The following is a 14,501-nucleotide window of genomic DNA, read 5'->3' as shown; positions in this document are numbered from 1 at the left end:
CATATAAGTATCTGATCATGATGCACTTAAACAGAAAACTACAAATGCAAACAAACTGTACTATAAAGAAAGGCTACCACTCTGGCAACCAACCGGGTTTAATATAATATTTAACTGGCCTGTCACTAAAAAAATAACCACAATAATAAAACAAGCAATAATGTTTATATATATATATATATATATATTTGTTTTATTATTGTGTTATATATATATATATATATATATATATATATATATATATATATATATATCATGTGTACAAAAAGCAAGACTAGATTTAGATGACCAAATAAAAAATTTTTATTTTTTTAAAATGTTCTCGCAGCCTCTGCAAAAACAAATCCACTTAAAGGGAGATCATTGTTTAAGACAAAGGACACCAGACACTAGAGCACCAAACTGTGGTGAGGCTCATGATTGATACAACTGAAAAAATTAGCACACGTAACAGAAGAACATAGTCGATTAAAAACCTCAAAAAATGCACATCAACAAGCAGCAGGACTAGAAAACAACAGCAACAGAAAACAACACAAGGAATTCTTGTTCAATCGTAATCATAATCATATCACAACCATTGACCAAAGCACAAAAGCCATGCGATACATAAACCAATATGATGGCCAAAACTGAATGAGGAAGGAAGAGAAATAAAGAAACAGAAAAATTGAGGAAAATTCAGTGCACATTGACACGACAACATCTGTTAAAAACCAGGCACAAAAATGTAGCAGCACTGGACTAGACTCACAAAAATACAATACATACTAAAGCATCTCACTCCAGTAAAAAAAGAAAAGTAATGTAAGGAATTCTTGAATCGTTACCAAGCAACTGCAGTTGGGAAACCTTAAAACATCATACAATTACTTAACAAATTAGATCAAATTAAGATTTTATGTGTTGACAATATTAATCCTTCCTCACAAAATTTCAGGCAAGGCACCTTTGTTTTAGAATGGGGAATTTAAACCAACCTCACCTTTAAAGTACATTGGACTTTTCAATATATTCCTTTAGAAATTTGGGATGGTTTAAGAAAATGTGTGTAACTCATACACTTATGAAAAATTAGGTTATATTCTTTAATATAAGTGACTGAATGTAAACATTTTTTAAAAATGAAACCATTTCTAACATTAGTGGTCTGTGGATAAACTTAAACTTAAACATATCATTTACAGAGTAATAAAATATTCACAATGATGCAATCGATCTGATATCAAATAAGGTATTAAATTTTAAATGAAAAAGCTCACACAGATCAAATTGTCTTAAATACTACAAAAACTCAACCGACTATATAATGGCACCAAGATCAGAATCTCTTGTATACAATAAATCAGGACAGTCTCATCTCTATAAAAACAATATATCAATCATTATTCATATGTTATCAAGGAGGCCCTATGTACAAACGCAATATCAAAATAGAATTCAAAAGCAACCAAACAACACTTCTTTTCAAATTCAAACGTCAGTTCAGAGCTTCCACTTTTACTTAAACTATAAAAACTGAAGCTTTTTTAAAACTGAAACTGAAAAAAACTGAAAAAGCAATACAGTTTACAGAGTTTTTCCTTCTTAATATTTGCCAGCACATGTGTGTGTGGTATTTTATCGTAAATGGGATAAATCATCATCATCAAGTGTCAGATCTGCGGCAGACATCGGCAATCATGGTTCTCCATTTATTCATTTGCTTGAATGCTCTCAAAAAAAAGCTACACAATCCTGGTCTATCCCCGCATCAATAGAGGTATAAAACATTTGCAGTCAAACAATCCTTTGAGGTCTCTACAAGAACAGATCTCACACAGCAACGCTGGAGTTGCAAGTCATGGCAAAGTGCAAAATAAAAAATTTGTAAAAAGTAATTTTTCAAAGTGTCAATTCCGCAATAACGAAAGTAACAAATTGTGTAATAATTGAGGAACAAAAGGAATATAAAAATACAACACTTATTATGACTATTCTAAAAAGAAAATCAAGCAAATACTTGTAAGCTATTTCCTTTAGCAGTAAAATTCTATTCTGTACACAACAGCCCTATCTCGCTCATGGTTCAAAAACATGACGGTAGAAGCCTGAAAAAAACCTCACTCTTGGCTGTTTGGCTTTATCATTCATAATTCTTTAGCTTTGAGGTAACCCTTTTCTGAACTTATCATCAATTTCTGCTCAAATGTTTCTCAAAACAGAGAAACAGAAAAAAAAGTAACAGAGGAGCTAAGTAAAAATATAACTCCAAAAAAGTACAAGGAAAGAAGAAAAGGTAACCCTGCTGTGGATACATACTAGCAAATAAAGTAACCTAAACTTTCTCACTTTGCCATCCAAGTACTATAATGTAATTTCTCAAACAACCTGTACTGAACAATTTTGCACAAATCTAATTGCTAATGCTCAGGAGCAAAGTTTAATTTCCGTTCCCACAATTGCCTTGCAAAGCATTCGGTTTCATTGAAAAACCTATATCTATATCTTTTTTAAAAAGCAAGCATGCTTAACAACAGACAGCAGGTGCTTCTATATACACTAAAATTATCAACAGTAAACTTAGCTACGCAATATTGAGACTGTAGCTAAATGACAGGAAACACTTCTTTTTTTAGCTTCCGGAGTAAAACTGTTGTAAAGGTTAAGAAAACCACAATCAAACTCTACTCCTAAAACTACCATCTCAAATTCTTTGTCTTTTTCTGCATTTAAAACACCCTATTTCAAATCTAATAATACTGCATTCCTGAACTTAATGGGACCTTTGGCAAGCAAACAGTGATTTCTGGAACACAAAGATCATATATTACAAACTGTGCATTTTGAATGTATATTACATTACAGCACAGCTTTTTTCATCAGCATCTCATTTTTGTTATCTTTGCATACTGAGATTCACTATAGAAAAACCGTTTCTTCTGAAAACATAACGCACAATACGCAAAAATTAGAAGCTCATGAAAAATAAGATTTGAGGTTTCCCAACAACTCAATTATTACAGGGAAACTGGCTGTCTTACAATGAAAATATGCTGACATGGTCCGGTTTTTGCATCCGAGGGACATACATAGTTCTTCATTCCATTTACAGCCAAGCTGTCCTCAGAAAAATTTACCTCAAGCAAGTGGAAAACTGGAAACACAGATCTGTGACGTTTGCAGTACATGCTGCAAGTTGTTGTTTCTGTCATTAGAAACTTTTATAAGCACTTTGACAATGTTGGCACAGTGGCTGGCTACTATTTCTTTCAGTCTCTAATCATTCTCCCGTCCTTAGCATTCATTCTCTTTTCCCCAACTGTTTTTCTGTATTCCTCTACAGTAGAAAGTTATCTTAATTCAAGTTCTATGGAAGACATAACAAAGCTATTGTGCATAGAGTTGTACTTTTCTTACGATAGCCAGTGTTCAAGGCTGTCGTAGAAAGTCCTTCTATTCCCCTATTGTTACTCCTGTTTGATGTCTCACTTTCAGCAAGAAATGACCATCATTGTGCTGAAGTGGTTCCCTTTATTCTATGCAAATTTTATGCCAACTGAGAGTACAGCTCTGCTAGGGGTAGGGATGAGGTTGTGATGCAAAATACCACCCTATTAAACATAAATGCAATAAACAGAAAACATTAGGCTGAGCTAAGGACTAAACTCAAAGGAACCACAAAGTAGATATAATAATCTTTGACTAGAATACCATAAAACCCATGAAATTGCCAGCGCTTTCACAACCAGCCGGTTAGTATGTCTGCTTGAGAGGTCACAAGCATATGTCATGGTACTTTGAACACATGAAATTTCTTTTTTCTGTTTTCATCCAACCGCTTTTGAAGCAAAAACAATGTAAAAACCTTTATCCATTCACCTTTCAACAAATGACACAGTGTACAAATGACAATTGAAAAAGCACAACCTTTGAAGAAAAAGTTTAAAGAATTTAGAAGATTTGGGAGGAGCAGTTGAGTGTTAAGGATTTGGGAGGAGCAGTCGAGTGTCGGTTTTCAGCATGTCAGCAAGATCATGGCTACATTTTCAGAGAGGAAAAAACAGTACCTTTTGAACAGATGATTTATAAAACGAAAGGGTATTATTCTTCTGAGGACAGTTAGGCGTCACTTACACTGGCGTGTTGCCAGTTATTGCAACTTTTTTTTATCCACCACAACCACCGCAGCCTCCACAACCTCCACCACCTCCGCCGCAACCTCCACAGTTACCTCCCCCACTATCACCACCACAAAAGTCGACGGTAGCAGAAGCCATCTCCATCCCACCTCCCGACTCAAACATTAGCCCCCCAGCCCCAACACCCCTGTAGATACCCCCTCCATTGAAGTTTGTGTCAGAAGCATGCTCATGACCTGTGGAAACATCAAATCCTGCAATACTCGTGTCATTTGTTACAGCTTTGGCATCATCACCGTAAGCATCCCAAACACTGCTGTAATTTGGGGTATCATTGGTTTTTGACCCACTTTGGGTTTCAGGTCCACTAACATTCTCATAGCCATTATGACTCTCTTCTCCATTAATGTTGTAAAATTCATCATAATAATTTCCAGCATCCTCATTGATAGCATAGCCAACGTGGTTTGACAGTACATCGTCATGATTAGGCTCATCTCTGTCGAAAACTTCATCATTCTCTAGGACATGATTCTCATCACCAGAACTCGAATGCCCTCTCAACCCCGACATCCTCGGACTCTCGTCATCCACTTCATCACTGTCATCTTCCCCATTGCCAAACAAACCTGTCTGACTGTCCACATCCACATTATCCTCATCTCCAGGATACGCAGCCTCATCTTCAGAATCTCTCAAACTATCATTGTCTCCTTCCTCCCCTCTTCCTCCTTCCTCATTCTCTGCTTCAGAGTTACCATTCTCTTCTCTACTTCCTTCCCGCAGACTTGTTTGTTCCTCCTCCTCTGCTTCTCCGTCAGAAGCTTCCACAACTGGGAGCAGAGTCGTTCTTTCTGTCGCCTCTGCTCCATTCTCTTCTTCCTCATCCTCCTCCCTCTGTTGTTGCAATCTTGTTTCCTCCTCCTCCTCTTCCTCTGCATTGTCCCCCTCGCTGATCACAGTTAACCCCGCCCCTACAGTCAAAGCGACATCAGAGACGTCACGACTACCACGATTCCCCACGTCCTCACCCCAGCCAGCACTCACTTCAGCCTCGTGCAATATCACAGCAGGACCACCATTCTGGTCATATTCCTCCTCCTCCCTACTACTGCTCCGTCTCACAGAGGAGCTAGATCCGTCTCCAAATCCTTGTTTCTTCTTTTTAAAGAGATTCTTGATGGCATGATTACAAGGTGTAGCAATGAGCACTCCTGCGGCTAGCAACAGAGCAATTTCTTCCGAACCTCCGAGACGGGAAGACTGTTCTTCACCCATGCGTGGGGTTGAATAAAGACGTGGGGCCCAGTTGGACGGACGCGGCTGGCACAGGACATGAATGAGGGCCACGCTGAAGATCAATGCAAGATTTTCAGCTATCTCACAGCGATCAGAGTTGATCTCAATGAAGCCACTGTCGAATTCCACAACACAGTCACCAATCTCAAACTTTGATGTGGCAAGCGAGTAGAGGCGGTCAAAGGACACATAATGCCATCTGTGGGTTGGGAGGTGATAAAACCGGATTTCTAGATGTCCTTCACTGCCAGAACCTGAAAGAGAGGGAGACCAAAAAAAAATATTTTAAAAAATTAAGTTTTGATTAAAGCAAAATAGCCAAGAAAAAAAACAGAGAAACCCTGTCCTTTTTGTGCTTCAGTAAACACTCATAGAGAATGTATGTCCCGTTAAATCATTCACAATACATTTAAAAAGCATGATGTATTTTGATATTGATAAGTGTACAGTACCATACAAAAGTGGAATGGGCATTAAATAGAAAAAAAAAAAACCTTTCAATTGTGGGATAAAGATAAAAATTAATTGAATATGACTTAAAATAACTGATCTTTTAAATATTTAATGCCAACGTGCCTTAATTGAATATTTTAATTTTGACATCTCGCCACGTCTCTTCTCTGCACTGTGTTAACTGGCATTGACCAACACATCTTAGTATAAGAACACCCCATATAAGAAACAAACATAGAGAAAGAACAAATTTGCCCTACCACCCTTACTTTCTTACTGCTCTAGTCATTTGACAGTACATTCATATTTTTATATATGCAAATCATTTTCAAGAATAAAATTGAAAACACTTATTATTCATATAGAAAATCATTTACAATTTTAATCAGTGCTTCCACCAGCTGAAGCTGAAAAGTAAGGAAAATTCTGCCGGGGGGTCTAAATAGAAATTTAGTACTTTAAGGGGTTGAAAATGGCATTTGGGAGCCTGTTTGAAGAGATTGCCAACAACCCATACTACTTATTTTTTTCACCAAGATTTTGTCTTGTTTGGTTTCTTCACCAACATATCTTTCCATTGCTGGCAATGTTTAAAAGCAGGTTCCTCTTCCATGGCTACTATAATTCTATTAATTTGTCATCGCACCATTGATAGAAGGCAAACCTGGGAACAATGAATAGAAATGTACCTTCACAATACAGTTACCCAGCGTATAGGCCTATCCTAATTTTCCCGTCTGAATGTCGCATGTCACAACCTCGCAACACCACTTCGAATTATTCTTGATTTTAGTAGTTTTAGCGCAAATTCCTTTCACCGCGGCCCTTATCGCGTTCCCGTGCCGTAGAATCTTCACACTGATAATTTCTCTAGACATAAACAATAAATTTGCAAACAAGTTTCTTTCTGACTGTAATTTTCTGTCTAAGATCACAAGTCAATTTACTTTATTAACACGCAGATTTTCCAGCCGGGGCAACAGTCCGAAGATAGACAGACGGAATGAGGGAATGATAGAAAGGAGGAAAGTGGCACAAAAAGTTCGCCAGATTTTGATCAATCTGCAAGTAAAAAATGTACTGCCGACCAACCCGCAATGAATGCAAGGGGCATAGCGGAATAATGGCCGATGGCAGGAAATGCACAATCGGGCAGGTTTCTATAACATAAACTATTGCCGAGAGACTTACAATAAATATCCTTAACTTATACAAGACGATATGAAGGCAAGTACGGATCTTTTGCTACGGAATTTCGGTAGTCCTATGCTGTCGCAGATTTTTATGGAGGGAGTTGATAATGATGGAGGAACAAGTACGGAACTAGCAGAAAGTACGGATTTCCGTAAAATTTCTTGATCTTTTACCCAGTATGACACAATGAATTACCACTTTTCAGTGATTATGTAATTGATGTAAAGTGCTCAGAGCTTATACTTGTTTGGGACAGAGCACTATATAAATGTAGTCTATTATTATTATTATTATTTTTCTTTTTATTATTATTATTACTATTATTATTATCATTATCTAGATTGAAAAATAAAACAAAGTCTGGCAAAACAGTGAGACTTCCAGAAAAAAAGGGAAAAGAAAGGATTAATCTTACCTTTTCTTCCCGTGGTTCTTTTCTGATACCCATCCCACCATCCCACTGCGACGCCCCAGTCACCCTTGCTGTTCTTGATGAGTACAGCTCGTTGACCCTCCTTGGGGTTCAAGGTGATGCACTTCTTGGGTTCTCCAACCTGGACACAAGAGAAAATATCAAAAGAAGTTATTTGACTAGGGTTTAGTTTGTTTTATGGCAAGTCAGCATGAAAAGAGAAACAGTTTACTTTAACAGTCACGTAGATGCAAAACATTCTTCCTAAAAATCTTTCTAGCATGTGTTGATTACAGTGGCATTTGGCTTGATGGATTCTTGTGGCTGATGAAAGTATGTCCTTCTGGCTGACTAGTGAAGCCACGAACATCAACTTTGCCTTGGTACGTGATCACATATTACTGCGATTGTCAAAACTTGTCTTGTCAAAAGTGAATATAACTGAATTATAAGCATGAAAGAAAATATGCACAAACGATATGAACTAGAAGCAGAAGTATGAAAGCTCAGCATTTACTGAGCAGACCTGCACTTATCACTACATGGCATTGGACAGAAGGGCAAGAGCCCAGCTGTTGCTGGATCGATAACAACAACAACAATAACAGAGCCAAAAAAAAAAGAATGTTGTCAAATGAAGAAGACATAACAATAAGAATGACAATTTTTATTCATCTCGCAGGGAGAAATGTGTCTTTACCATTTACAATGGCAGTTAGTTACAAGTTTCATATGCACTCATGCATTATTACAACAAGAGAAGACATAAATGTTACATACTGAGGTGGGAAGTGGTAGCTGGTCCCCGACCACCAAGTGAGCCACAGCGGTCATCTTGTCACCATGAAACACATGGATGGCTGACATGAGCAATGCTTCACTGTGAATCATCCGCACCGTGAACACCACACGACGTGTGTGGTTGAATAGCCTGTTAAAATGAAGCGTATATATTTATAGCAAAGTATATTATAGAAAACAATAACTTTGAAGAAACTACAAACAATTTCTTACATCAGATAATCAGTAAATATTGGAAAAAAAAGAGAAGCAGTTAACAAAAACTATATGCATAAGAATTTGTGTAACAGAGAGGGAAGGCATGTTAGCCCAAGATTAAATAAGGTGGAGTATCAATTCGACAGTATTTCCTAGAAGACTAGGCAATCTCATGTATTCAACATGAAAACGGCAGCCCCTATCTAAGATCCCAAAACTAATAATGGCTCTTAACATCTATGAATGACAGTTTCAAACAGCCTTAGAATTTGCTGTTAGCAGTTTTTCTTCGGCAGTTCTCTTGAAGGCAGCGTTTGCCTTGCGACTCAAAGGCACACCCTGCTACATTTTGATTTTGAGCACACAAGTCTTGGGTCTGCAAGATGTACCTCGACCTCCTGTCCCTAAACATGGGACCAAGAAAAAGCAAGGTGCTATATATGAATTTAAAACCATAACGGCTGAATGACATGTCTGAATGAGAAATTCTTGTCTGGTACAACAATAACTCTGATGACTGACAATTTTAATCACAAGAGTTGATGCCTACCTTTCTATAGAATAAAATCATACACATGCATGCCTTGGCCCAGAATAGCCACTGAAAATAAAGGGACAGCCAAGTTTTGCCATTCGAGACGATGAACATGTCACAGTTCTGTTTGGCTAGATTATGTTTAGGGAAAAGCACCCCTTGTGAAATTCTTACCTGTAGAACCAGGAGTTGAAGAAGGAAACTTACATAGTTGAAAACTTAAAAAGAAAAGTGTGATCTTAGATGATAGGATCTAAGATGTAACTGTCTTCTGAAAATGAACTGATGGAAGAAACCTTTGACTTTCCATTTCTAACGACCTGCTATTTCGCATCACAAGAAGATAAACAGATTTCTGTCTCACTAATCTATTTTTGAAATCTTATGACAAACAAATCAGATTTTGTCCTCAAAGTGGTCAATTCTTCCTCATAAAGATTCACAATTGAGTTCCATTCACACTATTGGTCTAAAGTAATAGATTACTGCTGAAAGATTTTAATAAAAACATTCCATTGCTTCCCAGAGCAGGGTCCATCATCAATAATTTGCTTAAATAGAGGCACCAGCCATTTATGTCCAGGTGCTGTTTTAGCATGCAGAGTAGGATCTCAACCTGAAAGATACCATCTCACTCTTGACCAAGCATGAAAATGACATGTTGCCTACTTGTGGGAAGCAACAGAGCAGTAGTTCTCCAGGTGAGCAGGCAGGCGCTGCAGCGGTATGGGACCCCACATGGACTCCCTGTCTGATGGGATCACGCAGCTCTGGTAATCACCGGGCTCCAGACGCAGCACGCAAGGACCTAACACCGGGGCCGGGCAGCTCCACACCTGCAGGGGGCACAGTCAAAGATGAAATAAGGAATATAGGACAGAACAGACTTTCTCTCCAGGGAAAGCTTTGTGATGAGGGCCCATTCTACTCCCCAATCCACAAACATTGGAGCAAATTTTTAGTTAGTTTAGTTTTAGTAGAGGTTTTACGGTGCTCGCAACTGCATAAGGTCATATGAGCGTCAGAAGATTAGAGGTGTTACAAGAGAGTAACAAACATAAAAAACAAGAAGGGAAAATAAGGATGATAGGTGTTTGATAGGAAAGAAGAAGCAAACCACACCAGAGCACCCCCCTATCACCCACGAGCAAATTTCAAGGTTCAGTTAATATACACTGGCGATCAAAAGAAAGGTACCACACGTTTTTATTGCATAAAAAATTTTGTTTTTGAGTCTTTAGGCTTTTCATTTCACATGAACTAACACAAAGTAGTCAGAAAAGTATCAACAGAAAACTGATGTTGAACATCCTGGCAACAGCAGAAACACAAAGAGCATGCCAATGGCTTCAAGATTATCATTATGATAGAAGAATTCTGAATCAAAATACAATACAATGTCAAAACTTCACACAAAACTCAACAGAACATGATTTCAAATTCTCTATCAAAATAAAAATTAAATTCTTGAGTATTCAATAAATCAAAACTTTTTAAAATCTTACTTTCTTTCACACTTATCATACTGTCCAGTTGTACAACACATTAAGTACTATTTCAGTTTTTTATTTACTAAAAACTGCAGTCCTTTTTCTTACAGACCACATTTACACACAACAATAATTACTAGACTAGATACTCACAAGCCCAATACTAAGCTCATCTCCACAGTTAATGTCATCATTAGCCGTGAGACCTTTGCTGTTCAGGGGTTGGATTTTCTTCTGAAGGTCCAGTTTCCCTTCTCCAAGGGTGTCACTGGTACCAAGGCAAAGTCTTCCAGATTTCTGGTGAAGGCTGGCGATGAGTTTGTCGTTGTAACGAGTATCAAAAGAGAAGTGAGTGTTGATTTTGTTGTCTTCTAAGGTCCGAGAATTTCCTTTCACAGTTATGATATGATCAGTCACAAACAATGACCGGTTGAAATTCTGATAACCAGTATTGTAGCAAAGTTTCAACTTAAACGTCTTGCCAGGTGGAAGCCCTGCTATGCGAACCTTTTCAATGAGAACGTTCACTTGCTTTGTGCACACTTTATACACATCTTCTTTGGACATTCCAATAAGTTTATTATGTGGAGGTTCTCCACGAAACATTGCTCCAAAATGTGAAAACTTTTCATTGAACACCTTCCTCCACAAATTTCTTGTTTTGGCTTCTGAGAGGCATAACTTGGAGCCTGCAGTTCTGTCATTGACAGAATCGTCATGTGGTAGTAAACTACCAAGATATGCCTCTGTGTCATCCTTGTAAAGTGCAGGGTGAAGCAAATGAGTATGCCATATCAAATCATTGTCATAGCAGGGTACCAGAAACATACCTGGGTAATGGAGCTTCAGAAATAAGAATTTTCTGTAGCGCATGAGACCATTATTCAAAAACTTCTCGTCTCTGTAGTGAGGAAGACTGACTTGGTAGTAAAACAATTTCTGCCTTGAAACAGCCGAAGTTAAATTATAAGTCAAGGCGGACACAAACTCACAATCAAACCAGGGTGTCACAGCATCACACGCAGAAAAAGGCACATCAGTGTATTCATTTCGCCACAACCGCTCTGAGTCTTTCATTAGTTCTTTTCTTTGTGTCCTATCAATCATGTGGTGGTCAACTAATTTTCCCACAATATTTCGGCAGTCTGTCATATATGCTACTGGAGCCAGCATATGACAATGCCAGACCCACTCAATATCAAGAGGGGCCGGAAGTAATCTTCCTGGGTGTTTTGCAACCAAAGGCAACCAATAGCGTTCATATCTTTGTATTGCACATTCAACAAGAGGGCCTTCATAAAGCTCAGGCTTTAAAGAAACTTCATGTAGAAAGTCCAAGACATATCGAGCTGCTTCAACTAAATCAGCTGATATAGGTATTTCATTTGGGTCAAATGTTATTCCGTTTAAAGACTTTGTGGACATGTTTATCCTCTTTAATATCCAGATCAGACCAGTGGAAGAAAACGATGAAATATAATTAGATCTACGTTCAGATCTATCTAAAGTTCCATTTCAGAATGTACTTGAACATGAAAGCCGCAGACGAAAATTCCATGCTTGCACTTCCCAAGCAACAAAGAGCTGAATCTGTTCCCAAATAGGCCTATGTAGAGACAAACAAAATCCTTTAAAGATCCTGTAAAATTAGCATTAACCCACACAAGCTTTTAGGATCATATCTAAACAATTTGAATTGTGTCAACAGTGACAAGGTCAACATCAACATTGTTTTTGGGTTTTTTAGTAGATCGAGAAGATACGTTCCAAATTAAACTTCAAATTAAGACAAAGCAATAAATTCACCGGTTAATCCAGGAAGCATGTAACATATCAGCTCTATCTCACGCTGAATTAAAAGGAGACTAAAGTTCTTCAGCGTTGTTCACGTTGTTTTGGATAGTCGCCGATGAATGGAAGATGATTGCAAACAATTATGATTTTGACTCAAAACATTCTGGCCTCTGCTGGCTGGCAAGGCACTTCGCCAACACTTTTCATGGAGTAATACTGATCAGGCTTCAGAAATGCACTATGATGATTTCAACTAGACGACGTGGACTTCTAGTATTCGTAATGAAACTTGCAATAAAGTTGATTATCGAGTGAAACGAGTGCCACTTGCTGATCTATCATTCATTTTTGTTGTTGACAGCTTCCTGAATCCTCCCACTTGGCTAAGCTTCCGGTCCAATGCGTAACTGTCTCGTTGTTTGGACACTTCGCGAAATTCTTATGACGGTACATACTTCTAATATAATATTAAACCTTCCTGAGTGAGCCCGGAGAACGCCTCGGCAAAATATCCCACTATGAGTAATGTATAATAACGGTCACAAATTGTAGAGTAGCCATTGGTTGACTGACCATCAGTTATCTTGCAATTTAGACTACTTGGTTATTCCCGCAAGCAAGCATGCAAGCAAGCAAGCAAGCGTGTGTATGTGTGCGTGTGCGTGTGTGTGTGTGTGTGTGTGTGTGTGTGTGTGTGTGTGTGTGTGTGTGTGTGTGTGTGTGTGTGTGTGTACTTGAATGGTTTTGGGTGTTCAAAGAGCGTGGTTTCGGGTACTCAACGAGACAGAGAACGTCGTGCACGTAAATGAGGTAATGAATGTTTGAATTTGAACATACTGTAATACGAGCAGGAGAAACGAAGCCTATTATTGCAGGTGGGGTCCATCGGCTGTTGGAACTGCAGATGCAGGGGCTGGTGGCTCTGGTGGGCAAAGAATCAGCGAGAGATTTTTAAATTAAAAAAAAAAGGCAGTGGGCCCTAGGCTTAATTAAGCAGGCAGACGTTACGGGCTAACAAACAGTGTAATTTGCATAATGTTTTATGCATGCATTTGTGTCTGGTCTTCAATGAATGATACCTGGAGATCTGTCTCGTTCGGTCAGCTATCCTTTGACCTGATGCTGTTACACAAAAGGGTGTGATTAATCCGTATAAATATATACCTAGAGTGTAGGCCTATGATGTAGATGTAATTATAGCCCCTAACCCCTACAAGGACCTAAAATTCCAGTCGAAATTACGCAGAACATTACAAGTCATGCAAAACATAATAATAATAATTATTATTATTATTAAATTATTATTATTACTATTATTATTATTATTATTATTATTACTATTACTATTTTAAAGTTATTATTGTTGTTGTTGTTATTGTTGTTTTTATTATTATTATTATTATTATTATTAAGACTATTTTTTAAATTTTTTATTATTATTATTATAATTTTTATTATTATTATTATTAGGCCAATTATATAATGAGGTTCCATATCTCCATCCTTTTTTAGATGATGACGATAAGGCCAAGCTAACCTGGCTGCAAGACAACGATGACTCCAGAAGGACGAACTTTTGTTTTGTTGAAGCAGCTGCTGCAGCTCTTTAATGGTTTTACAAATGTGCTGCTGTTGCTGTCGTTATTTCTGTACTACTATACGTGTTGCAGAGCTCTATATAAGTTGCTATTGCTGTGTTGTATGTTTTGTTGTTGTTGTTGTTGTTGTTGTTGTTGTTGTTGTTGTATCAGCTCCCAACGTCTCAATCTGTGTTCCGAAATTGACCGCAAACCGAGTTTGCCCTAGGACGAGCGAGTTAACCCAGGCGCGGTGAATCCACGCGTGGTAATGTATTTGGGGTTATCATGAGACATCGAGAGGTCTTGACCTGTCGCCCGCCCGGACTATAATATTATACCACCTGATTCCATATATCCAGAGTACGTGCGAGTCCCAATAAAGAGCAGAATAATTTTCCACAGCAGCTTTGACTGGTCAACGACATTAGTGCCACAGACGTGGGGAAGTGACAAGAGGCGCATTGGCAACAGGGAAGATATTGGCAACGATGTTTATGAATTTGTTAAACTCTGATAGAGTGTGAAATATCCGGTGTTGCTGTGTTACTACTATTACTATATTGCTTTGTTTGTTTGTTTGGGTTTGGTGTTGTTGTTTTTTTGTTTGTTTGGGGTTGTTGTTGG

The 14,501-nt window shown here is 38.1% G+C and overlaps 1 protein-coding gene across 1 annotated transcript; it reads right to left on the bottom strand.

Annotated features, from left to right (window-relative positions):
- Window positions 1-283: 283 nt before the first annotated feature.
- Window positions 284-12,707, bottom strand: LOC101860571. Its single transcript, XM_005098697.3, has 5 exons — window positions 10,657-12,707; window positions 9,683-9,849; window positions 8,260-8,410; window positions 7,483-7,621; window positions 284-5,674 (listed from the first exon to the last, which is right to left on the bottom strand). The coding sequence occupies exons 1-5, from the start codon at window positions 11,926-11,928 to the stop codon at window positions 4,149-4,151; spliced, it is 3,255 nt and encodes a 1,084-aa protein (XP_005098754.1). The 5' UTR covers window positions 11,929-12,707; the 3' UTR covers window positions 284-4,148.
- Between the last annotated feature and the right edge of the window lie 1,794 nt (window positions 12,708-14,501).

Source organism: Aplysia californica, unplaced genomic scaffold (genome assembly GCF_000002075.1).
Source record: "Aplysia californica isolate F4 #8 unplaced genomic scaffold, AplCal3.0 scaffold00191, whole genome shotgun sequence".
NCBI lineage: Eukaryota > Metazoa > Mollusca > Gastropoda > Aplysiida > Aplysiidae > Aplysia > Aplysia californica.
Note: the sequence above shows the minus strand (reverse complement) of the source record. Positions and strands in the feature narration are given on the sequence as shown.